The 26,313-nt window shown below is 49.2% G+C and overlaps 3 protein-coding genes across 12 annotated transcripts in view; all 3 read right to left on the bottom strand.

The window, feature by feature from the left end:
• LOC309602830 (dymeclin) overlaps window positions 1-1,200 on the bottom strand; it is a 222,469-nt gene extending 221,269 nt beyond the window's left edge. For 6 of the 8 annotated variants that reach the window (XM_082336825.1, XM_082336822.1, XM_082336823.1 and 3 more), the window contains exon 1: window positions 1,062-1,192. The gene's annotated coding sequence lies outside the window, so the exon portion shown is untranslated. Of the gene's footprint in view, window positions 1-281; window positions 300-1,061 lie in introns of those variants that run through there. The other 2 variants (XM_082336826.1, XM_082336824.1) reach the window with 2 other exon arrangements.
• A 1,779-nt stretch (window positions 1,201-2,979) lies between these two features.
• On the bottom strand, window positions 2,980-9,472 carry LOC309602985 (UPF0729 protein C18orf32 homolog). Of its 2 annotated transcripts, XM_082337208.1 has the most exons (4): window positions 9,160-9,219; window positions 8,202-8,452; window positions 6,846-7,098; window positions 2,980-6,178 (listed from the first exon to the last, which is right to left on the bottom strand). In XM_082337208.1, the coding sequence occupies exons 2-4, from the start codon at window positions 8,255-8,257 to the stop codon at window positions 6,104-6,106; spliced, it is 384 nt and encodes a 127-aa protein (XP_082193334.1). In that variant the 5' UTR covers window positions 8,258-8,452; window positions 9,160-9,219; the 3' UTR covers window positions 2,980-6,103. The 2 variants fall into 2 exon arrangements, with proteins under 2 accessions (XP_082193334.1, XP_082193335.1); XM_082337209.1 differs by lacking the exon at window positions 8,202-8,452 and having other exon boundaries at window positions 2,982-6,178; window positions 9,160-9,472.
• A 2-nt stretch (window positions 9,473-9,474) lies between these two features.
• LOC309602984 (large ribosomal subunit protein uL22) lies at window positions 9,475-13,893 on the bottom strand. 2 transcript variants are annotated; one of them, XM_082337206.1, is made up of 7 exons: window positions 13,826-13,893; window positions 13,386-13,438; window positions 13,257-13,297; window positions 12,004-12,138; window positions 10,937-11,035; window positions 10,116-10,307; window positions 9,475-9,611 (listed from the first exon to the last, which is right to left on the bottom strand). In XM_082337206.1, the coding sequence occupies exons 2-7, from the start codon at window positions 13,423-13,425 to the stop codon at window positions 9,564-9,566; spliced, it is 555 nt and encodes a 184-aa protein (XP_082193332.1). In that variant the 5' UTR covers window positions 13,426-13,438; window positions 13,826-13,893; the 3' UTR covers window positions 9,475-9,563. The 2 variants fall into 2 exon arrangements, with proteins under 2 accessions (XP_082193332.1, XP_082193333.1); XM_082337207.1 differs by having other exon boundaries at window positions 13,713-13,833.
• Window positions 13,894-26,313: the final 12,420 nt, after the last annotated feature.

The raw sequence follows: 26,313 nt of genomic DNA, 5'->3' as shown, positions 1-26,313 counted from the left end.
GGCCGTCCATGGGCTTCTCCTGATGCAGCAGCAACGTGAAAAGAGAAAACAGCCCACAGAGAAAGCGGAATGAGGCCCTGCTGAGCTCCTGGCAATCTAAGGGGCAATAAGTCACCCAACTGGAGCAACTTCAACCGTTTTTACTTGGGAATTGACAAAACGGGGGATTACACAACCCAGCGGCCTGCCTTAGGAAACTGGACCCAACCACCCGGGAGCTTCTTTCCACTCCCTTGCACTCAGAAAGCACTCAATGCAGGAAATACTAACAATCTACTTACTTCTACAAGTACCTCCAATGATTGTAGCTGCAGCCCAGCACGTTATCCCTCGGTGCAGGCAGCGAAAGAAATCAGATTACGGCCTCACAAACTCACTACACTCAGCACAAAAGATTAAGAGATAAACAGTGTTTGGCGTGAAAACATACAAGACAAAACCTAATGTCAATTAAGGCAAGATACAAATTCTCTTTTAAACTGAAGTATTTGCCGGTCTTGCTAAATATTATCCTTTGGAAGTATGAAAACAAACTGGCAAGCGTGAGACTGAGCAGACCCGTTATGCTGCGAAAGCGATCGCCGAGTGCCTGGTTCACAAAAGCAAGAAGGGAAATACGCTATTTTACAGTCTTCCCACTATTAAGAAACGTCATTAAGAGCAGAGAAGAACAAACACGGGTAGGACCCTCTCTCGCTTCGGTTCTGACGGCGCACAGAGGGGCAGCGGGCACAACGGCGAGCCCCGAGGGCTGCGGAGCCCTGACGGGGAGCCCCTCCGGGGCACCCGCGCCCCCCAGGCCCCGGGAACTCTCCGCGCCGACGGTACTGACAGTTACAGCACGAGCGCGGGCCTCTATCGCGATATGGGACGATGGGCGCCGGGACAAGCGGGACGCTTAGGGGCGTGCGGCGGCTGCCCGCGCTCCCTCCCCTGCCGGAGCCCGCACCGAGGGGGGGGACGGGGCAGAGCCGCTGGGGCCCACCCGCCCCCGGCTGCTGCCCGCGCCCCTGGCCCCTGGGACGGGGCGGGCCCGGAGGCACGGCCGAGGCCCCGCTTACCCCTCTCGCACCGCCGCGCCACAACGCTGTACGGCAGGAGGCGGCCGGTACCGCGGTCCCGGCACCCCCTGCCCCGCCGCCGAGACGGCTCCCGCGGGCCCCGGCAGCGGCGGGGCCGCCCGGCCCGGCCCGGCTCTGCCCGCTCCCCTCAAGGGCCGCCGCCGGCTGCCCGCGCCGCCTCCGGCCTTCCACGTCGCCGAGGCGCCCCGCTGCGCATGCGCGCAGGCCGGCGGGGGGAGGGGGTGAGGGCGCCGCCGCGGGGCACGCCGGGAAGTGTAGTCCGTGGGGGGAGGCCCGGCCATCGGCGTTCCGCGCCTCTGCGGGCAACGGGGTTCCCCGGGGCCGGTCGTCGTCCTCCGGGTGAGCCCTTCCCACGGCAAGAGGCGGCTCGCCATGACCCGCGGGGCAGGGGCTGACCGCCTCGGCCTCCTCTGCTCTGCGGCCCCTGTTTTCCGTCAGTGGGACGTGAGGTAACTCGAGCGAGCGGGAGCCAGCACCAGAGGGCGGGAGGGTTTAGCGGGCATGGTCCTGCCCTCACGCTGCTTTAATTCGTTGTTTCTACCTGAGGTAACCTCCCCTCTCCATATCTGAGGTGGTTTTTGTGCCGTCGGTAGCTGCTTCCATAAGTACCCAGTGGTTCCTTCAAAAGGGAAATCCTTCCCCATATAATTAACCCCGAGCATAATCTCCTCACCGCAGCGTGTGACACGAAATACTCAGCCCGTCTCTTACACGCACCCGTAAATGGGCTGCGCGAGCAAATGGGGCGTACGCAAACAGCACAAATGCAAAGGCGAGGTCCGGCCACTTCATATACATCACCACGTAAAAGCAAAAATCTTGGCATAGGGTTTGGCCTCATGTTCCCGCAGTTTTGATCGGACCGCCACAGCAATAAAAATGGTGCACAGTCAACAGTTCAGAGTGGCTATAAAAGAGGTAGGACTGTACGCACAAAAAAGGAACTGAAAAACAATCCTCATGCAAAGTACAAGTATTCTACGTCTATCTACGTATAAATACATCTATTCACAACGCTTCAAATAATTCACGTTTCAAATACAACAATGAAAGAAAGATGCAGCACTATGATCTAAAAACACTTCTCAAGCAAGAGAATCACTGTGGCAAACGTGGTCTTCTAGGCCATTTCAATTAAACTACTGCAGTCAGGTTCACTGAAAAGCAAAAATAATGACAGTCTGCGAAGCCCAAAATATGATTTGGTTCATCGAGCATGTTCTAACAATCAGAAAACTGCACAAGGAAGACAATCCCTTCTTTCATGTATTAGGCAGTTTAATAAAACAGAATTAGTTCTCCCTGAAGGCAGATTTAGTTAATCTAAGTGTAAATTAAATTTCTCTTAATTTCCTTTACCTGCAGCCTCTGAAAAGACTGTTCTTTCAGCAGTAATGTTCTCCATTGTACAGAAACCAAGAAGGGATGACTCGGAGGACTGAACCTTAGCAGCATGCCCAACAACTCCCAGAAGGCTGGAGGGTGATTTGGGTAATAACAGCATATTCTATTAATGTCATTAGATCAGCTTTGTGGATAGAATTTAACTGTGTCCTATGAACACATCTGAATAAAGATAATTTTGCACAGAATTCACTGCTAGTTTAGACATCCTTGGAGTCTGATCATGTTCCATTTAATCTGCCAGGATTTCCTTTGCTTGCAGGATCAGGCCCATCAAAATAACTGGCAACATGAAATGTTCTGAACTTTTATTTAAGAATTTTTTGCACATAGTTGCAGTACTTTAAAGGTGTATTTCAATTAAGTTTATTTTAAGTCCTTGGCACCCAGCTACCTGTGCAAACCAAGACATGGAAGGTACCATGTCACATTTAGACCTTCCCATAAAGAAAAAATATTTTAAAATAGTTGATTTGAATATTTTTTCAAGTATTTTCAAATATTGGTTGATTTCTTGATTCTTCCTCAGTAGTATTTAAATAAACCCTGATACCTTTAATGCCGAAGATCTCAGGACTGGATTTGCAGAAGTACTTTGGTCCTTAAAGATGCCTACTCTGCAGTTTTCTAAAAGTCTTCAGTATAAATGAAGTTCCAACTTGCTCTAGTAAATTCTGGTAGATGTCCACCTGCCATCATTAGGTGCCATCATTAGGGCCTAAGCCCTCTTGTAAATCTTGCTTGTAGTGAGTAACAAACATACGGAAATTTTCTCAGTTAAATTAAATGTCCGTGATCTATAATGTTCTCTCATGTGAGAATTTCCTTCATTTCTGTCTCTTTGTTTTTCTTAAATAAGGCTTTGTGCGCTTCTTTGCATCCCAGCAGATGATCTCCTGCACCCCTGCCCAGGCCCAGGCGGTTCATTTCCTTCACTTGTTTTTTGACTTATTTTTTGCTTAACTGTTCATAACACGATGGGATTACCGACCTATTCTTGGAAAACTTTGCAACACAAATCTGCATCTTCATCAAATCTTACATCTTCACTGGACTTCCAGTGAAGTGCCTCGTTCAGGAAAGTTTTGTGATGAAGATTAGTCACATCAGTGTTTAACTGCAGGTAATAAAAGTACTATAACACCATTCCAGAAAGCGCAAAGGGAGTAATTTTACAACCAAGAACAGATACTTGCACTATCTGCCCATTTTGCTTTTTGCAGTCTTTTCAGTAGGACTGGTGTTTAAATGCGGTGGTGGCACACGCAGCTAGAAGCCCGGTTCAGCCTGCAGCCCAATTCACTGTACAGTTTGTTGTCCATGTTACTGTCTGATGCATTTCCTTGTATAATAATATCCTAAATAACTCAAAATAATTAATTATGTACACTCGGCTGCATACATTTACAAATTAAAGCTGCACCAGTACAGCTCTTGCTCTACTTTTTGTCCTGTTCATGGCTGTTAGCAGTGAATGTCTTACTCCAAAACTTAGGCCTGTTGATGAGAAGCCCAACATTTTAGAGCAGTGGCTAAGGTTACCTGCCCTGGGGCAGGAAGCACAGCGGAAGGGACAACCTTTTCAGCAATGCCGACGATGGAAGAACACGTACTCGTGTTCAGCTGCACACCTGCAACGGATCGTTTCGATAGCCATCGGAAAGACATCGTGCGTGACCTCAGTTCTGGAGTGACTTCCTCAGGCAGTTCACTCCTTTCTCATTGCAAGGTGATTTCAGACCCTTAGAAGTTCCCGGCTTTCAGATTTAGAGCGTGAGCTTTGACCGTAGTGGTAGCAGAGGAATTTATTGTTTGGGTTGAGGTGAGGGGTAATTGGTTTAGAAAACCCAGTCCACCACAGCAAAGATTACATCCACCTTTCACCAGGTGAAGTTCTGATGGATAAGGTATGATTTGTTGCAACAATACGGGCAAAATATCCAAAGATCCGCGGAAACTAGCGCAGCCTCTTTCCCTCGCTTCCGCTTTCCAGTCCCCGTCTTCTCTACTACACAATCCACACAAGAGCTGTCAGCAGTCACAGAAGTGCACAGTTAGTATTGTTATCTTTTAATGTATGAATTATACCATGCGTGCATGCTCGGAATAATAAAACCAGGTTTTAATATCACAAAAGGTAGGTACTTCACCGGCCTAGGAGAAAGCTCTATCTGTGATACACTGATCAGATGGGGATTATGTTCCAAGGACGATGCAAAAGCTGATGAAACAGCAATACCGCATTCACAGACTAGCTCATTAAAGGAGAGCAAACAGCATTAGGCAACATCTGACAAGGATTTTTCTGTGATTCAGCTCATTACAGAAGTAATGGTTGTAGCAACAAGGGCCCGCCATCAAGCTGTGAACGTTGCAGACTGATTCACACAAGACCTGACAAAGCCGGGAAGTGGTAGGAAACAAGACACGTCGTTGGGACAGTTAATTGTCTGCTAGGGGAAAACACGGCTGGACCTCGGGGATCGTTCAAGGAATGCATATATAGAAAGCATACCTTAGGTAGGACTTTAGGAAAAACAGTAAATCCTAAATAGCAATCCAGAACTGCTGGAATGGTTTTGTTTTGATTTTTTTTTCAAGAACTCTCTAGTTTGGCAGAGAGGTCAAAGCAGGAATTATCACTTCTATTCCCTACTAAGCACAGGGACATCTAAAACGCTTCGCAATCGCGCCATCATGTTGGGATGCAAGTCAGTACCAGAATGCATCTTCCCAGGAGGAGGCAACGCTGGACTTTCCCAGTTCACTTTCTTTATCACGAAGCCAACCTCCTTCTGCCTGGGGCCTGTCTACAGGTTTTCAAAGATGTTGTTACCACTCCGTTTATACCTCAGAAGCCCAAGAACAATTGTATGAAGCAACTTATTTTTAAATAAAATCCTGGTTTATTATAGTTCAGATTACAGAAGCATGTTAGAGAGATTTTAGTTGCGTTTTTTTTTTTCCACAGACAGAACTGCACCATTTTAAATCACTGCAACAGAATATAAAGCAACAATTCTCTTGCATCATGCCCCTGCTGCTCCGCTTCAGGAAAGAAAGGCACAATGTTTCAAGGAAAATAATTACTGGAACTATCAAATCAAGACTTGGTGCTTTAAGTAAGCTAAGTAAATTTTGCATATAGCATAACTCCTTTAGCTCATGCACAGATTTGACATGAAAAATACGTATTCTTCATAATTTAACCATGACGCTTATGCTGCCACAATGCAATTCATAGTTCTTCAGCAAGGTCAAGGATAGCTATAGCTTTTCAGGTGAAAGCTGGAAGTATTGCACTAGCGGTTAGTGAAACTAAGATGCTAAGATACATTTACCTTCCAAAGCTAGATTTATTCATAAGTTAACCTAAACTCTCATCACACCAAATAGATCATAGATGAAAGGTAGTTCCAGTGAGGAACTTCAGTTTTCAAACATTTTAAACTATGTTTTGTGCTAGCTGCCATTTTAGTGGCAAAGGAGACCCTCTCCTGTAAGTGATAGGGGCTTTTATTCAGCTAAAATGTGCAAAGAAAAACGTCTCAAAGTGAGAGAAATATCAGCAGTTCATACTGTACACAAGGGAATAAAATCCTTAGGAATGAATCCCTTTAATCTGTTTTCTTGTCAGAAACTCCTGTGGATCTCTTTGCAGCAATTCCATTTGCAACGCCGTTGCTTTCGAACTGCAAATAGAAGACAGCATCATTAACAGGATGTCAAAAAAGGACTCCACACCCAGAACAGTAACAGCTGGTGATGAATATTACTTTTAGAAGCAAGGCCGGTGAAGATCTCTGAAGAAATCTGCAGAACCAAAGTGATGGCATCTCTTTAGATTTACACATAATTTTTGCTTTGAGGGGTCAGGGGGAGGAGTGAGGGCAGAGACAACGTATACAAATCTTTGGATTTTCTTAGAAGAGATAAATAACAAATGCATGATTTACACACACTAAACATTTTTCCCCCATTATGAGTGGCAGAGCTAGCTGAAGAGTGGTTTTTGTTTTTTTTTTTTTTTAATTCTGCTTCACGCATCTGGTGTGATGTAGCAATTATTTGACTTCTTCCTTCTCTGAAAGAATAGCCAGTCATTAAAAAATATAAAATTTACTAAGCTCTTTCAGGAAACAGGTGCAATTCCTGTCCTTCCAAGACCTACCAGAAGCTGTCTGGGAGTAACTGCTATTTCCAGCTGGCTCAGTACTGGTCACCCCCTTTCATAAGAAAAGAGCCACAAAAACTTCTATAAAAACACCCAACTCTTTACTCTCTTGTGGTGCCCACCCTGAACTATTGCTGGCTGGTTTATCTGCAGTTTCCCTGGTTAGCTAAATGCATTAATCTTACTTCATAAATTCCAGACTCATCCTCCTGATCTCTTTTCGTGGCTGAAGGTGCCCGTGGATTTCCAGCGCTGCCTCCTTGACCTTGTTTTGTGGCGTTTTTTTCTTCCACAGCTTTCTTGGGCCATACGCGCTTAACGAAGGGTGCGATAACGGGATAGATGTACGGTTCAAGGAATTTCTTGTAGACCCAGAGGAGAACGGGAATGACAATACACGGAATGCACACCATGGCTTCCTCGTGATCTGCGACAAAGCTGGTGAGGGGAAAAAACCCAACAGCTTAGGATGACTGTTTGTATGCAATGAGCTAAGAAAAGAGTAGATTGTAATTGATATTCAAACATAAAAGATTCTTTGATAATAGATTAAAGTTTCAAAAATGCTGTGCATTCCAATGTTATGAAGTCCTCGACAAGGGAAACATTCTGGATGTTTTAACAAAAAAGGAGTAAAGTTTGCGTTAATTCGTCCTTCCTACAGCTACAACTTAGAAAAGCACATTCAGAGAATAAAAGTTTTTGCTTAAACCGCACAAAAACAGTTGAAGCAGTGAGCTGCAGATATTAGCCCAGTTCTTACTGTAATATAAGAGGGTTCAAAAGGTTTGTTTTTCTCATTCCCTTTTCATTTAAGGTAAAATTAAATGGCAGGACTCTAATGGATCTAATGGCTCGCTACCACTGAAGGGCAGGTCGGTGCGAGGGGGGAAGAGGACCCTAGTCAGGATCTGAGAGGAGGAGAATATGGGTTACTTCCTTCCTCCTGCACAGGAGGAATCACTCGATCCCACACCAATCCCATACAATCGGACAAACTATTAGAAAATGAATCCTTCCCTCTCTCCCAAAACCAGAAGTCGTCTTCAAAAACGGCAGCCTGAAGTCTGAGATGAAAGCAGCAGAAAGCCCAAGCGCGGGGGCAGAAAGGTACAACTGGGAGCGGGCAAGTGGGATTAGCGCCGGTCCCTTCGGTGCTGATGAGCAATATATTCCATACGCTCCACTGCAGAGCGCAGCTTTGCCCTTCGCATTCCTCCTTTCTAGGCCGCTGACATCTGAATTCTTACATTAAGCAGCAAAACAAAACCTTCCCAGGATGGAGAACAAAGAGGCAGACGGCACGCTTTGTCTGGGATCAGTTTCACTTTTTTTTTGAGTGATACTACAGATTTTTAGCCCCAGGCCCTGCGGAACAACGGAGTATCAATTTCCAGCTGACTACTTCCAAGCGTAGCTTTGGCTACTTCAGATCTACTTTTACAGGATCTGCTCATCGCTGAAGTCGGAGAGGAATCTTAAATTGAGACAACGTGAACGAGGAAGTCCATTAAAGCCACTCGAAAAGACGATTCACGTACTCTCTCCGCCAGAGATTCCTGGATACTAAATTTTCAGCAAGATGTCGTGGATTCATCCGTTAGCTAAAGAATGTGGCTGGAGGGAACACCCCGGGCTCTTTCTGAGGTAACAGCGACCGTCTGTGCTCGATTCCGGACCGAAAAATAAGTCATACTTCTGCAAAAGCAAGTCAATGGATGCCTAACACCGGTCCTGATACGTTTAAATATCGTTTGCAAGTTTCCTCTGTGATTGGGTGATGCTCTGTTGGCTGGTTAGCAGGCAATTAATTTTTAGGGGGAGAAAAAAAAAAACAGTAAAAGGGCAAATGGTCCCATTTTAAGAGCAAGCTTATTTCTTTGCGATCCAGGCTTTTGTTCATCTCTGTAAGCCACCATCCATTAGGCCCAGCAGAGAGAACGTGCATGATGTTGCAAATTTAAGTATGTTCGAGCTTTGTTTCCTATTTTCACCTCGGTCGTTAGTCAACTGTTATTATGGAAACAAACAAACAAAAAAGGCTACGCAGACAAAAGGGCTTTTCTTCTCCCCATAAAGGACGACCCAGTCTAGAAGGGCAAACCCGGGTCACCCATCCCGGTTCTGCTTCCCCACGGGCGGTGCCGGGGCTGGGACGCTCCCCAGACGCCGGGCCAACCTGCGCGGCTTGCGGGGCCCCCCTCCCCCGGTACCGACCCCCGGTACCGGCCCCCGGCCGGGGCGCGGAGGTTCCCCAGCCGGCGAAGCTCCGCTCGCACACGCGTTGGGACCCAAGAGCTCCGCACCTCCCGTTACACCGCGGGATCCCCCGCCTGACCCAGCCGCTCCGCCCGCGGAGAAACGGCCGGGCCGGGCCGGCCCCGGCGGCCGCCTCCAGCCGGGCAGCCCCGCTCGGGGCTCGGGGCAGCGGCCGGGCCCCCGGGGGCAGCGGCCCCGGCCCGGCCGGAGGAGGGGGCGCCCGCCGCGGCCCGCACTCACCTCAGGCCGGAGCCACCCGGCGCCGCTGCCGCCCGCCCCAGCCGCCGCACCGGAAACGGGCCCCGCTCTTCCGCCCGGCGCGCACCGCCGACGGGCCGCCAATGGGAGGAGGCGCGGCGCGCCACGTGATCAGCGCCCCGCCCCCGCCGCAGGGGCCGCCGGGACGGGCGAGCGGAGCGAACGCCGTAGGACACCGGCGTTTCTTCCCGATGAAACGTTTTACGTATGAATCGCGCTCGCACGTCATCACCGTCCCCAGCGCTAACGTCGTTTCTGACCGCTGCCCGCCACTGACGGCGACACAGAGCCGAGCGGACCCGCGCGCAGCAAAAGCCTTGAAAGAGCAGAGAAGCACACGCAGTACGTCTTTTTAATTTTATTTATGTACATCGGCCGCGTCAGATTCACTCCCGCGCCATCAGCTTTTGCTTCTTCAGCTTCTTCTGGGATATCTGGAAAACAAACACGCAGGTGAGAAAACGGGGATAGTCTACGCCTTCCCAAAGCGCCTTGCAAATAAGTCTATAAAACAACGTCATCCTTTGAAAAAAGTACTGACAAGCATTAGGAATTTATCTGTTTACAAAATGCTCTGCTAATCGTACCTAAGCGTCCTTACACGTACTACGTTGCCGACAGGCTGTCGGCTCAACGTCCGCCGCAACGCATCGCACCTTTACGGCACGAACGGGGAACGCTGTAACTGCTCTGGGACAGAGGAACGAGCCACCCGCGCCATAGGAACCACCGAGAAGTGCTCTCCTACGTTCTCAACACCGTGTTTACGATAAATATTGAGGTTGCTCAGAAATAACTTCATATTTTTTTTTTTTTCATGGGTATTCCAAAGGTGTCCTAAGAGAGTCATCACAGCAACCCCTCTGCGCAAAAAACGCGAAGCATTCACGCTTCGATGTCTTTAATTAATTAAAAGACGACCAAGGACGCGTCGGTACCTTTTTCTTTTGAGCAACTTCTTCCTCTGGCTTGGGAACGATCTGCTCCTTCTCGGTGAGGATCATCTCGATGTGGCAGGGGGAGCTCATGTAGGGGTTGATCCGGCCGTGCGCTCTGTAGGTGCGCCTGCGCATTTTGGGAGCCTTGTTGACCTGGATGTGCTCGATGACCAGAGAATCCACATCGAGGCCCTAGGAGACAAAACTCGTGACTCGGTTTTCTCTTCAAATAAATCATCACAGCAAGAGCACCAATAACCGCCCCCTGCACGCATCGCTGCCGGCAAATAAAGCCGCTTAACCTGGCAGTGTCACGGAACCGAGTATTTACCAAGCAAGCTCCAGCTGACGGCAAAAAACACCAACGACCCTTCTACACGTCACAACGGACTTAAAATGATGCTGATGGCTCAGAGAGAAACAATTCTTTTTTCACGGTTATTCCAAAGGTGTCCTAAGATGGTCATCACTGCCATCAAAATTACCAAATTAAGCGCCAAGTATGTTACAAGGATACAAACTGACCAAGAGCCCACAGATCTTGTTTTGTAGATTTTAAGAGGTCTAAACCACACTTCTTCTAAACAGTTGATAACTGTGTACAAGCTAGCTACCTGTGAAAAATTATTACTCACTTTTTAGCTTGAAAAAGGCAGGCAGCCTAATTCAAACGAACAGTAAACCAAAAGCTTCTACGCAATTCAGCCTCACCTACAAAGCAGGCCTTACCAGGCCTTCCACGTGAGAGACACCGAGTTCAGGAGTGCCGACACCCAGCACGACACCAACGCTGTGCACTTAGCAACATCCACGCGCCCTACCTTCAGCTCAGCGTTGCTCTCCGCATTTTTCAGCATGTGCAGCAAGAACTCCGCGCTCTTCTTAGGCCAGCGTCCCTGCGTCCAGCCCCACTGCTTGGCCTGGAAGAAGGAGAGAGTTCCCTTTCTGTCCTGGTACAATACAACTTGCCCTTTACGCACCATTAATGTGCCGTTACATCCCCTTTTATTAAGGCTGCATAGCAAAATAATTAAGTTTGATCAAGCAACACTGCAAGTATAGAATCATAGAATCGTCAAGGTTGGAAAAGACCCTTAAGATCATTGAGTCCAACCGTTAAGCCAGCACTGCCAAGCCCACCACTAAACCATGTCCCTCAGCACCACATCTACCCATCCTTTAAATACCTCCATGGATGGGGACTCAGCCCCTGCCCTGGGCAGCCTGGGCCAGGGCCTGACAGCCCTTTGGGGGAAGAAGTTTTTCCCAATACCCAACCCAAACCTGCCCTGGCGCAGCTTGAGGCCGTTCCCTCTCGTCCCATCGCTTGTTCCTGGGGAGCAGAGACCGACCCCCCCGGCTCCAGCCTCCTTTCAGGCCGTTGCAGAGAGCGATGAGGGCTCCCCTCAGCCTCCTCTTCTCCAGGCTGAGCCCCCCCAGCTCCCCCAGCCGCCCCTCCCCAGCCTTGTGCTCCAGCCCCTGCCCCAGCCTCGCTGCCCTGCTCTGGCCACGCTCCAGCCCCTCCATGGCCGCCTTGGGGTGCGGGGCCCAGCGCTGAGCACAGCATTCGAGGGGCGGCCTCACCAGTGCCCAGCGCAGGGGCACCATCACCTCCCTGCTCCTGCTGGCCACACCGTTCCTGATACAGGCCAGGATGCCACTGGCCCTCTTGGCCACCTGGGCACCCTGCTGGCTCATGTCCAGCGGCTGTCAACGAAGTTGATGCAACTCTTGCTGTACTGTAATTAAGAGTAGCTCTTTTCTCCCCCTTAAGCTTCTATGTAACGCTAACATCAACAGACTATTCTCCACGCCATCTCAACACCACCTTTTCTCTCTTCTTTCACCAGCCACAGCGTCCTTCCCAGGTTTCCATCTCAGACCTCACCTGGGCGCATCTCCCAACTCCTCCGTTGTAGCGGCGGAAGGGAACGCACTGCTTCTTCAGGGTGACGTCCTTCAGGTACTTGGTGGCCTTGCGGATGTGCATGCCCTTGATGGCCTGGGCAGTCTCACGGGTGTTCTGGCAACACAAAGATCTTCTTAGCAGATCTTTCCAAGTTACAATGGGAGAAAAAGCACTCCTCTCCCTTTCCTAGATCCTATTCTTTTCGCTACATACTCAATTTAAAAGAAGCACTCACACAAAAAAATAAATTTGAAGAATGAAGAATAATTAGCATTTTTTTTTTTGCCACCTACTTTTCTAACCCTTGGTATAGCTTCCATTACTGAACCTGCAGCTCTGGCATGTCTTTATTGGTTTTTTACCTAATGGGTAGCTCTTTCCAAACAGCAAAATTAAAGTTTGAATATTTACACTTTTCATAGCTCCTCCTTGGCCACTAACCCAAAAAAGCAGGAGCCTGGAAGATAAATTCCTACTAAAACGTCAAATATGGCACCTCAGAGGAAGCCATGAGAAAACAAGCTACACAAACAAGCTACAAACAATGTAATTCTATCTGTAAGGGAATTATAAAGGGGAGAGAGGAAAAGGCTCAGAAAGAAAAATCCAGAATAAAATATCAGCGCTTAAAGTAGCAAACTAAATGCACAAGTCAGAGAACAACTATAGTCCTACCTGATCACAATAAAAGACCACACCAAAACAACCGAAACCTCTTTTCACCTACGCTAAATAACACCCAGCAGAAAAGCATCTGCTCAGCTGTGGTTACCTCAAAGGAGCCCTGCATTCACTGCCGTACCTACACCTTTTCCAGAGAAACCTACATCCTCGTGCCAAACACCCCAAGCCTCCCCTGCCATGCTTCTTGACCAGCAGCATGATCAGATGAACCCGATGTTCTTTCTGAACAACTAAACAGAGTAGGGCACATGAAACAAATCTCCGATCTCACAATTCCTCCTCCTAAATTCACTACAACTGTTTTCCTATTGTATGTTATTATTTGTGTTAGTCAGGAAGCTCGTTAGGACACACTGTCTTATTTCTGATCCTGTGGATGAAAACCATTACAAGCAGCTAAAGCAAACACAGGACATAACCTACACTGCCACCCTTAAATAACTAGATAATGACACGAGTGAAAGACACTTCCTTAAAAAAATATACATGTATATATAACAAAAAAAAACCCCAGGAACAAATGAAACCGGGTTTCCTACACGGCATACCTTGAAATGCACCCGCAGGTTGGATCCCCGGGACTTGCACGCTGCGGAGATAAAAAAACAACGTTTGCAATAAAAACCTCAGCGCCTTCGGCCGAGTCCTACGCGACCGCCCACGACAAAACAACTCACATTTCGTGGGGTTCTCCGGATCCAGCGAGTAGCGCACCATTTTTGGAGCTCAGCTGCAAAAAAGCAGTTTAAAAAAAAAATATATTAAGCTTCCAACACAGATACGCAGAACCTGGATTGTTTACCTCACTGCCGATAGCCAGCTGAAGGAGCCGCTCAGAAATTACGCTTTCTTTTCACAATTAAATCCAAAGGTGTCCTAAGAAAGTCATCACCGCAGCCACGGCCTCTCCCCAGGGCCTGCTTCCACCCCGCACCGCCGGCCACCCCCGAGCTCCGCCATCTCCATCCCTTCCCCGTCCTCCCCGGCGCCAGCCCCGCAAATACCGAGGGCGTCCGGCGAGGCGGACCGAGCCCTCGTCCCCTCATCGCCTCCCCGGGTCGCCCTGGGCAGGATGGGGCCGGATCGTGACGGCCCGCTGGCGCCATGGCTGCCTCACCTCAGGGCGGCGGCGGGGAAGAGAAAGAGCGGGGCAGGCCGGGAGGCGGGGCAGCCGCAGCTCTCGCGAGAGCGCGGGCGGGATTTCCGCCAGGGAGCGTCGCGGAGGTGCCGCGCCGAGAGCGGGGCGAAGGGCGCCGGAGGGATCGTCGGCAAAGGGGCGGCGGCGAAGGGGCGGTCAGGGCGGCTCAGCCGCGCCTGTCAGCCTGAGGTGCGAAGGTAAAACAATAAAACGTGCGTGTGCACCAGCCAGCCTCCTCGTGTCTGTGTGCGGGGCTGTGCAGACACGCACCGGTGCGGGGCTCCCCGCAGCCCCAAGCCGGACGCCTCAAAATGGCGCCGGGCCCGCCGCCCTGAGGGATGAACCGCGGCAGAGGCCCTGCGGTCCGGGGAAGAGACCTCTTCTCTTCGGGAAAGGCTGACGCTGGAGCCTGGGCGCGGTTTTATGAACCCTCGGCTCAAGGCCAGCGGTGCTGGCAGAGCAGGAGCCAGCCAGGGCGAGCGCAGGGAGCCAGGCCCAGGGCCGCAGCTAGATGGCGGTTGAGGATGCGAGCAGAGAGCAGCACATCGCACGGCAGAGCTGTCCAGGAGGAGACCGGAGAGGTTCATCTCTATGAATTGCAACTGGTATTTATTCCACCATTATTAAAAAAAAAAAAAAAATCAAAGACTTACTTGTTAAAATAAAAGAATTTTTTTTTTTTCCTATTTAAAGCTGCGTTTGCAGCTAGAACCGCTTGGGAAATTTGACAAAGCAGCTCTTCAACAAAACTGAAACATTTCCTGAAAGTGGTACCCATTGGCAGCAAAAGGCTCGTCGAGAAAAGTGCGACAGAGTGGGGGGAAAAAAATAAATAAATAAACAAACATCTTTGCGAGCAGCCTGGTGTCCAGGCACCTCCCCGGCACCAGAGAGTCCGCCTTCAACCCTGCGTTTAGAAACAAGCGGAGCAGAGCAAGAACTCACTGCTGGTGTCAGTGCCCTGACCAGGAGGCTATTTTTGGATCTCTTGTTTAGCATTAAAAAAACCCAAGCTTTGAAGCTAGGATTTCACCCAGATGGAAAGAGGAAAATATTTGAACTATCACAAATATTTACACGGCTGGAAACTGTCGAGCTGTAATTTTGCGTGCAGCTCTCCATTTACCTGCCTTAAAAGGTGCCTTTTACTTTGCTTTCAAGGAGAAGCTTTCTGCGAAGTCTCCAAGTAACTTCTAAGCACCGATCTCAAAGCAGGGGAACCTGCTGGGATGCAGGCAAATATTATTTCCTCTTTTTATATACAACGTTCCTGTGCAAAAAAGAGTTGGGCGCCTATAGTCACAAGAACACACACTAGCTTTCGGTCGCAAATGCTTATTTTGAGATACTCAAGATGCGTTTTCACCAGTTAGCGCTTCCGTCATCATCCGTGGGATTAGAAGCCACCCAGCACCTCAGTACACACAACCATCTCAGAACAGTGGTAATGTGAAGAAGGATCAGCACCGCCAAAATATACGCACGACAGCCTTTCTAAGTCAAGCGTTACTAGAGAAAAATAAACAGACAGGAAAAAGCGCCCCCTCTGGAGTCTCATGACTACGAGGAAACAGTAGATGTGTAAAAAGAGATCTCAGCGATGACTTCCAACACTTTATTAGTGTTTCAGTTCTCCTTCCTATGGAACAAGAACCGTAATATTTCCAAGAGCGCTAATTTTCCAGGTGCAATAAATTAAAAGTAGCAAAAGCTGAGGTCCTCGAACACTTCCATAGCCTTCCCCGCCATACTGTGGGAAGCTCCTCTCACAGCACGTGTGAATGCAATTCCCCTCCTTTGTCGTTTCTGCCCTCCGCGCCTGCCTCTGTGTCCTGCCGGTGGAGGAAACCGACCTTTCCATGGGCAGCGCCTCTACACGCAGCTTCTGCTAAGCAGCAGAGCACAGAAGCAACAAGACGTTTGGAGAAAGCTGGAAAAGAGAGGTGAAACATAAGTAGGTGACACATGGTGGGAATTATCACACGGTCATTGTGCTCATCCATTGAATCCAAAACAAACAGGGCGCGTTTTCCGTTACTTACGTTTTCATTTCCCTGACACGTGAAACTGTTTATGATCAGCTGCTGAGGGCTTGCAGTGGTGGCAGGGTAGAGGTAGGAGCTTCTGCGGATGGTGTCAGGAAATGAGATGCATGTTTTCATCTTTGTTGGGAGGTTAACAACTGCTCTCAGAGGCAGCCTAGCACATATCTGGTGCTGAGATCGGGGCTGAGGCAGCTGAGCATGTGCTCTTGCTGAGGTTTACCCAGATTATTCCCCCAGTGCACCAGCTGCCTTGGATATTTAGCTTGCATGAGCTGACTCGAAAAGAGCTTTTGGATCCTAAGCAGAAAATTTAGGCACTGAGAACTCCTGTGTAGGAGGCAGCTGCCCATTGGAATCTCAACTCCATGGGATTTTACCTTAAACTCCCCTGGTGCCGTCCCTCTTAGCTCCCCTGTCCAGACCACCCAGCCCTGGTGATTGTGCTGTGCATGCCCCAGAAGACCTCACTCTCTCAGCAGGCACTGAAAGCAAGGATCCAACTGTGTTCAGACCTGAATCGTTCTTCTGCTTTGTGCTTTGGAAGGTCCTGCTGGCAGCATCCTCCCGGGAAGGGCTCATCACAAGGGCAGCAAAGGTTTCTACCATCTCCTGAGGTAGAAACCCGCAGAAAGGGATAGTGCCCATCTTAACCCAGTGGTGAGGTGGCCACAGCGCACTCCCAGGACATGGGAGACCCACTTTCCCGTTCTTTCCCGTGAGAGGTTTCAAAGCCGCATCCTAACCAGGAGGCCAGAGGCTATTCTGCGGCAAAGATGTTCCCACCCTTCCTGCTGCAGGTTTTCTGCCAGGCAGCTGGCAACGCGTTGGCTTCACACCTCCCCTCTGGACGTGCTCCTGGGGCTAGAAGGGGGCTGTACCCGTTAACCTGCTGTGGAAAAGCCCAGCATATGGGTACAGAAATGTTGTATCACATAAGTCCTTTTGTGGATTTAGGTGCGAATAAACAAGCGGCCTTATCAGTCCTACTGGAATTGCCAAGCCAAGAGTGACAATCAGTCAACGCCCTTGATAGCCACCATCCCTCCTGACCAGAGGGAGAGGTGAGCTCCGAGACTGGCCGGGGCTATGTTTTCACGGCAGGTCTGGAACCAAAAAGAGAGCTCAATTCCACCTGTAGGACCCCCCCTGCTTGCCTTCAGACAGCAATTGCTAACAGAAGGGCAGGTGGAGCAACAGGAGGGTCTGTGCTAAAATCCTTGTGACAGACAGATCCATTGCGGGTGATTGCCAAGCTTAACTCTGGCTCGCTAAAACACACTGCATCTCCGCTGTGCTATAGGATTGGGGTTTGACCTGTTTTTTGCACAGGAAAAGAAGCCAATTCCTCAGACTTTTTGTAGATTTCTTGGCATTTATCTTACAGACCCAGTTTTTGCAGCCCAAGGGTTATGTGGGGATATTAACTGTCATTCACAAAATTACATACAAATGGGTTGCTTGTCCTAATGGTTAAGCAGAAAATATTGAAGACAAAACCATTTTAAATTGAAACCAGCTTGAATGCTGGAAACACTGAAGCTTTCCAGCCTTCAGACAGCTGCCTGCACCTTCTTTCCCTGAACTCCCCTCTCCTGAACAGCCTACACACTCCTGCTCTTCTCCTCCCAGCTGTGTGGCTCCTCCAGAGGCACACCTCGCTCCCATTATTTGCCTTTCCCTCCCACGGTCAGCAAAACACCGATATTTGGACATGTGGTAGGTGAGTTCTCCAGCTAAGCCACTCTCCGCAACCGTGTCCTAAAATCTGCTGACCCAGGAGCAAGATCTGTGGGCTTGGAAAAGGACGAAATGCAACTCCAGAAGATGGGCTGACCATCGTCATCAGGATGAGACACCACAGGAGTTTTGCTCTGCATCAGTGATTCTGTCTTGGTCACTTGAAGAGCTCAATTATGTTGTATAGTCCTTCCTGTGATTTCTAAGAAGAGATGCTTCCATGGGGGGGGAGCAAAAGCAGATACATAATAAAGTTATTTTTTTTTATATATATATTCATGTGTATATATCTGTATATAGATGTACATATATAAATCATCATAAGTGTATCCCCTAAAACATGTGAACAACTGGAATGCTTTTGATTCCGTGTGAGTCCTCCTAAAACACAGGCAGTTCTTTACAAGAAAAGGTTAGCTACGCAATCTATTTATTTCTGTTGTGTATATGCTGTGCGCAGTCCAGGGGTGAGGAAACGGCCAAGGGAGCTCCACGTCATGACAGCTGCCTATCTGTCCTTACCGTCACCACCGCTGAAGCGTGACGCAGCAGGGACAGCACCTTCCCCGCGCTGCTGGTGACCAGCCAGCCAGGAGCATGGTCAAAACAAAAAAACCACAGCAATTGGTGAGGTTGTCGCAATACTCGACATTTTTTGGCATATTATGCTACAGAGATGGGATCATCCACCCCCTGCACGCCCAGCTAGGAGGGAATCACCGGTAAAATAAATTTCCTGTGTGATTAAATAACCCTGTAGCTGAATTTTGTGTTTATTCAGTGTATTTCTTGCCAGGAAACCATTTACGCAGGTTGCACAGGTCTATGACTGCTCGTTCATGGCTTTAATTGCCAGCAATGGACCAGCCAATCGCCTTAGTGAATAAGGCAGTAAGTAAAGACATCATGTAAGTGCCTGATCATAAACACTATTTGGGATAAATTAAATCCTGGACGTAGGTTTGCTCTGACCTGTCTAGCTCATAACTGAGATGTACTGCTTTAAATGTGCTTTTGGTTAATGAAACCAAAAATATCCCTGCAATCAGGGATGTTGCTCACGATTTGCATCCACAATTTAGGCACAAATTAAAGTACGGGAAATTCAGTTTAAACGTAAGAGAAAAACCTTTTTTACTGTGAGGATGGTTGAACCCTGGAAGAGGTGGCCCAGAGAGGCTGTGGAATCTCCATCCTTGGAAGCATTAAAAAAACCACCTGGACAATGTCGTGGGCAACCAGCTCTGGCAAGAACGGTCCTTGCAGGCAGGACCTGACTCTGTCACCCCTGCAGCCCTGTCTGTTCTGAACCAAGGCGGAGATCCGCTCAGAGCCTGGGAAGTGAGGTTGGATGATGGTTACAGCCAGCAGACAGGTTTCTGTCTGTGGCATAGCAAGAAGCTACAGCCCTGAACGTCTACTCTCTTCCAAACTTAATGTCCGTAGCAACCCTTCCAGCATCTTCATTTATCATCCCAGTGTGTGGTTTCTGTGTTCATTCCTTTCTATTCGTATTGTCAGAGATTTTCCTCAAGTTTCTGCTCTCTCCTGCTCTGACGATTGCAGCGTCTTCCTCTCCACAAGACGCAGACTTCCCCACTTTGATCCCAAATGTCACCTCTGAGGTCATCCCCCCTCCTTGCTCCCTCCTTCCCCTTCCAACCATCCCGCGACCTCCCCCTTCGCTATTGCAATAACTCTGACACAAGCCTCCTCTTTCAAAGCTTTCCCTATCTGTCCATGCTTACTAATCCCCTCCAGCTGAGCCGCCCTCCCCCTCTCCGACCTCTCCTCCGCTCCGCATGGTTTTTTCCAGCGGGCATGGCCCAGTCACATGCCGGTGCTCAGGGACGTCATATGATGGGTAGGGACCGCCGGGCAAGGCTGCAGCAGGCATCTGCTGAAGGCGGGACCCCGCTAGGTAGCACACCTCCAGCTCCCACCCCATCCCACGGCCATCGGCCGCCCTGCAACTCAGGTGCTGGACCTGCAGTGGACACGGGATGGGAGGCAGAGGCGGTGGAGTTGCGTTCCCAATGCAAGGAAGGAGCATTATGCACGGGGAGGCGGGTAGCGGGACGAGTCCTGCACCCATACCCCAGACTGGGCAAGTCTGCTGCCACTGCTCCCCTGTCCTCCCCGCCCTGCAGGTCTGTGCTCACATCTCCTACATCACGCTCTGCTTAGAAAATATCAGCCTTGCTCTGCGAAGCAGATCATAGAATCATAGAGCAGAATCATTGAATGGTTTGGGTGGGAAGGGACCTCTAAAGCCCATCCAGTCCAACCCCCTGCCATGGGCAGGGACATCTTCACCCAGATCAGGGTGCTCAGAGCCCCGTCCAACCTGGCCTTGAATGTTTCCAAGGATGGGGCATCTCCCACCTCTCTGGGCAACCTGTGCCAGTGCCTCACCACCCTCACTGGAAAAAATTTCTTCCTTATATCCAGTCTGAATCTCCCCTCTTTTAGTTTAAAACCATCACCCCTTGTCCTATCACTACAGGCCCTGCTAAAAAGTCTGTCCCCATCTTTCTTCTAAGCCCCCTTTAAGCACTGAAAGGCCGCAATCAGGTCTCCCCGCAGCCTTCTCCTCTCCAGGCTGAACCCCCCCAGCTCTCAGCCTGCCCTCACAGCAGAGCTGTGCCACCCTCGGAGCATTTCTGTGGCCTCCTCTGGCCCCGCTCCAACAGCTCCATGTCCTTCCCGTGCTGAGGACCCCCGAGCTGGACGCAGGGCTCCAGGGGGGGTCTCCCCAGAGCGGAGCAGAGGGGCAGAATCCCCTCCCTCGCCCCGCTGCCCACGCTGCGGGGGATGCAGCCCAGGGTATAACTGACCTGTACAGAAAAGCCCTCTTGTTTTTCCTGTGCCCTGACCTTAGTCTGTCTGCCTGTCTGCCCTTGGACTCGGAGTTCCTGTGATGAATATCGGCAATGTCTGTACATCACAGGCAGGAACATGAGTATAAAGTACTAAGAAATGCCCCAAGCTTTTCTTAATTAATTACAGACCCACCGATTCTTCCTAATAAGATCCACACATTCAACAAACACAATAAATGAGAGACATCAGGCAATTAGGAATAAATGGCCAGAGGGTGAAGCAGAGTCCGGTGGGGGACCAGCATCCTCAGGGACATCTCATTCTTCCCCATCTTCGTACTGCACACGCCATAACGGCGTGAGATAGATGTCCTTGTCATTGACACACCGAGGAATGAGGCTGGATTCAGGGATGGGATAACTGATGGGTTCTCAAAGTACAATGCGCAAGCTGGTGAAAAATGAAATTAATGATATTGTTGCTGTAAATAAAACTAACATCTGAGGACAGCAGGAAGCTCCACGTATTTCCAAGGATGGCTCAAGGCTTTCCCCTGTCTCAGGCAGATCCCAGCGCTACGCCCTGCTCGGATGTGAGAAGGCGAAAGGTTCAAAGGAGAGGGTAAATGAAAAAACAGGGTGCTGGAGAACAAATGATGCCTTCCTCGATGATGCACATGCTGCCTGTTTCTGTGCCCCAAACTGTCACACTTTTCCTGAAGACCAGAAGATAGTGCATAAAGCCTATGTTTGTGGTTTAAAATACCATTCCCCTTTAATGTGAATCACAGTAAAGCTCGGGTGCAAATCAGCAATAATGGTGAGAACTAACATCATATGTTTTTATAGTGCTTTGCTAAAGTAAGTAATAAATTAACTGGTCCTAATAAATAACTCCTTTTCTTTCCTGCAGGCACTGGGAAGGTGAGTGGCATGCTCAGAGTTTCCTTGTTTCGGTGTCCGTCCAGGTTTACAGGATCAGTTTTGAAAGCCTGAGTGCCACTGAGATAAATTTAAAGTGGATTTAGGAGTGCTGAAAATGAAGCTCTAGATGGCTGGTTTGGGGTTTAGTCTGGGAAGTTTTTGGAGAAGGAGGAGCTATCAGCTTTCTAAGTACTCTACCAAAATGCCAACTTGCAAGATCTTTTAGCTGCTAATTACCAGAAATGAGCCCAGAGGCAGAGCTGTGCCCCGGTCTGACAGACCCCTCTAAGCAGGCAGGAGAGCCGCTGCCTGCTCTGCCATTTCTTACAGCCTCCTCCCGAGCTGCAGCCCGGCTGAGTGTTGAGTGCCTCTCACTGATGGTGCTACCACATCCACTCCAGACATGGGCCAAATATTCCTGCAGATTTGAAGAAAAAGCATGTGGATAAGGATGTGCACTCTAAAGGAATCCCTAAACCAAACAACCATCCCCAAAACTCCTCTCCGGACTCTCTAGCAGCTCCAGGCTCCACTTACAAAAAAGGCAGGGGTTCAGTATTAGTACTTTTTTTATTTTTAATCTTTTTTCTTCGCTGGATGCAGGAGAGCTAAGGCAGAAGCGCTGGGCGTTCACCATCCACCATCTGAAGGGACAAGTGATCACAAACTTCTGAGACATTTCTCCAATCCCCCACCAAAACAGGACCTCAGAAAGGAGCAGAAGCAAATATCCCCCTGGCCACCCACGACACCTCTGCACTGCCAATGGGCTTGGCTCCAAGTCCGTGTTCAAGCCCAAACATGCTCAGCATTCATACAGCTGGGATGGAAAAGCGTGAGCTTTAGGTAAAGGCGCAAGAAGAGAGAAAATATACATCATTCCTCAGCACAGACCTAAAGACATCCTTGTCCGTGGAGTGGATGGAGCAGGCCCACCACCCACCACTGGGTCTTCTGTCCGACACAAAGCAGCCAAGTGGTCTGGATCCATCTCACGTACCACGGGACGTGCTGGGAATGACAAGCCGCTGAATTACACTTGTCCGTTTGGACACAGGGAATAGGCGTCAGGACACACCGGGCTCTCGCTGGCTTTCAGCCTGTGCTCCTGCCAAGCTCTGCTGTGGCTGGAGATGGCATAAGATCACCTGAGGGTCTCTGCAAGAATGACACTCTCAATCAGAGCAACCTGGGGACTAATGCAAGCCACGGGCAGCGGTGAAAAGAGATTAAAAAACATCATAAAAATCACTTCATGTCACTCAGGCATGCCTGGGAAAAACAGCACAACACAGAGCGGTCAAGAAGAAGTTTGTCCTTGGTGAAGGGTGGTCCAGCGGCAGGACCGGGGACCTGCCACGAGGAGGGGGCAGCCGGCAGGGATCAAAGCCTTCTGGAAACCTCCCTGCGGATGGCGATGCCCGGAGGCAGGTACAAACTGTAACGTTCCTTCCTCTGTGACAACGTTCACAAGAATTAGTATTTCGCAGGAATGCGGGGATTTATTCTTCGAGGCCTGCTGTATCTGCAAGCGCTACAGCCCAAACACTGCACCAACAGAGCATGTGCTTGATAAGAACCCAGGAACAGATGCCAGCGGATTTAATGTGGGACAGGAGGCCCACTGCAGGTTTGCAGACTGCTGGCAAGGTCAGCTGTAAATATTCCCTCACAATCAAAGGCATTCATCTAAGGATTACATGCTGGGGGCTTTGTGGTAAAGTAAATTTGCAACTAACAGGACCATTAATAGTCAGACAGTTTAGTTGCCTCACTGGCTGCCATTTATTCCCCCCCCCCCCCCCCCCGTCATTTTTACTACATCTAAATACCATGGGGATGTGGGACTTGAATGATGTGGCCTAAGAAATCAGCTTAGAAGAAGTAGGAGAGGGGGTTACCTCCAACAAAGCGAGCTCAATGGGAATCGAACGGGGACATCAAGAGTGGGTAATGCCACTGAAGCATGTGAGCTGACTTCATAACCTGATGGAGATTAGCCTCTGCTGTAAGCAAGCAAACCTATCGAGGGATATGAAGTATCGGTCCTATAAAGTATGTTCCTAGAGGGGCTGTATTTGACAGGCTGAGGAGGGGAGGAGAGACTTTGTGGGGTAAGGAATGGCTGCGAAACAAAGACACCACGGCCTGTTTTCACCCCAGTTTAATGCTTACAGAACAAAAATATCCAGAGCAGAAACTGTGCCACGTAAGTAGTATCTCCCGCCTCTGCAGTAAGCGCTAAGTATAAAATAATTGGTGGCGTGATGGGATGATGACAAACCAAGAGGTGCTGGGCTGAGCAGGCACAGGGTGATGCAAGGATTAACCTGGGATGTTACTTCACCACAGAGCTGCCTCTCCAGCATCGCAGGCCCTTTGGGGTGCAGGCAGCTCTGCATGCCCATCTGATACGTGGGTGCTCCCAGGGCCTTCGCCCCAGCTCGGTGCACCCTGCGGTTGCTGCTGTCCGAGCAGCCCTTCCCTCTCTCGGTTTGTTCTCCAGCCCCGTCTCTACCCCCTCCTCCACCAGCATCTCAGAAACAAATTAGGCAGAAGGAGCCAAGAGGGAAACTAATACCAATCCCATTAAATTCTACTGCCTGAGCTGTGTTTTATAATTGAAAAGAAAAACTGTTTTATAACTTTAAAAAAAAAAAAAAGAGAACAATTCCTTTCCCTCCCCTCCTCCTCCTCTCCTGCAAATCCTACTCCCTCTTTCATTGGAGAAAATGAATGAAAATAGAGAAAAACCAGGCAGGAAGAATGGAGGGTGTGCAGAACACTCTCAGGTGTCTAAATGTGGAATTTAAAATTTGCAGAATAGCGATAATCACTCCCGGACACTAAATATCTGACCTAAAGCAATTAAATCAATCTTTAGCTTGTGCAAATGAGCAGTCCTTAATAGGAGCATCTTTGACTCTTGTTGTGCTGTTGCTTTCGGTAACAAGCACCTCACGAACCCAAGAGCCACAATTTTTCCCCATCAGGAGGGCTCACTCGAGCCAAGTGCTCCAGTTTTACCTTCCTAGCGATGTGAATGCAACGGGGTGCAACCTTAGCCGCAGGAGTATTGTGCAAATCCCTCCTGCAGCCCCTCACCAAGGTGGTGGTACCCTGTCCTGGGCAGCAAAACACTCTCTCTGCTGCTATTTCCACGGTGGGTCATCCCTGGGAGAATGTGGGATGCAATGTTGGCAGCGCTGTTCATGCACAAGGCTGCTGTCTATTTTCTTTGTGATCTCCAGAGCTGCTCACACCAGAATTACTCTGCCTCTGGAGGTCTTTAAAGAGGTCGTGCGATGCTGAAGGATCTTCCCTTTTCCCTTAATGCTGAGCTCTTTGATGGTGCAGTTCATCCATACTTCTTACTGTGATTTCTGCAAGGAAAGGCGGTGTCGGTATGCTAATTTTAAAGACAGGGAAATAGAAGCATGAAAGACAATTATTTTGCAGAAGGTTCCTGATTTCAATTTCCTTGCGCAGGATGGTGACAGCCTGTTTCTACCAGAGATGCCAGGCATCTGCAGAAGACACTGACCATAATCCAGGTCTGAGATGTTCTACTCATATGGAAACAGCATTGAAAGGGTCTCATTGCTGGATGCATGGACACAGAAACCTCTCAAATTAAATGCTGCTGCTGTAAAACCTGTCTAATCCTTCCCCAAGATCACCAGCAGATTCTAGACCTTTAAATATTTTGGCATATTAATTTGCGTATTGTACTGATTTTAGCTTTATGCTCCTAAGAAAGAAGCTTAACTCCTCACATGTCCCTTCTGCCTCCGTGTCTCATGGCTTTGCTCTGACTCACCACGTTTGGTGATGAAGAAGAAACCAGCCTCGGCCACCCAGCACCCACCTGCAAAGAGCTTGTGACTGCAGCTGAGTGGGACGTTTCTCTATTTCCTATAAAAATACTCATGATTTCAAAAACATTCTTGTTCTGCTTTTGGACTGATCCAAGATCTTTAGGAAATCACAGTGGGGATGGAGAGAATAAGAGAGCCAGAAAGACGCGTCCAAGAACAGCCGCTATCTCCTGGGCATTGCCCCGCTCACACCAGCTGCTGGGGCAAAGCCTCCAACACCCGAAAAGTGCTGTATATATTGAGCTTCCAGCTCTTTTAAGGTGGATTATTTACCCCGGTTTATTATTTGTGACTTATTACAATATCCAGAAATTCCATCTGGGAGCCATGAAATCTTTCCCAGTGAAAAACAAACCAAAACTAGGAATTTCTCCTTAAAATTATTGGGCTTAATGAACTGTTATTTTCCAAGCAGCTCTGGGTGGGAGCTGCCTTCTCCTCAGGCCATCAGGGTTACAGAGAGGTCAGTGCAGAGCCGCAATCTCTGCATTGATACGATGCCCATCACAACAGTTCCTGAGCATCTGCCCAGATGATCGTCACATTTTGGCCGAAGCAGCCAGGAATTATTTTGATGCGCTTCTTCCTTGCTGTTGCTAAGCTGTTCTTACTGGTACGGTCATTCTTGGAAGGCAGAGGCGAAGAGCAGGACCCCCCCTCCAGCGCCTGGTGTTGCACAGACAAAAGGAGGACACATCCCCACCCGTCACAGCTTTACAACTGCAAAAGGCAACAGCTGAGTGCAAAGGCATGGGAAGAAGAATGAGAAGATGTCGCAATGACCGATGGTCTGGAAAGGTTTTGTTGTCACCAGGAATTTTTTAAAATGATGAAGTGTTTGGTGATGAGGCTTAGCTGATTCATTTCTTGCAGGAGTAAGTCCTCTTGTGGGCTAGCAGCTGAGAAGCCTCTGTCCTTTCTTTTTTAGGCCACTGCTGTCAGGATGCTGCTCTTTGAGAGGGACCACACAGCTGCGGGAGACGCTGTGTCCCCAGGACGCTCCGCTCAAACCCATGCTCCCTGGGGAGAAGCTGTGAGCGTCATCTCCAGCCTCCTGAAAC

Source organism: Platalea leucorodia (genome assembly GCF_965183815.1).
Source record: "Platalea leucorodia genome assembly, chromosome: Z".
In the NCBI taxonomy this organism is placed as follows: domain Eukaryota; kingdom Metazoa; phylum Chordata; class Aves; order Pelecaniformes; family Threskiornithidae; genus Platalea; species Platalea leucorodia.
This window is presented reverse-complemented; position numbering and strand designations above follow the sequence as displayed.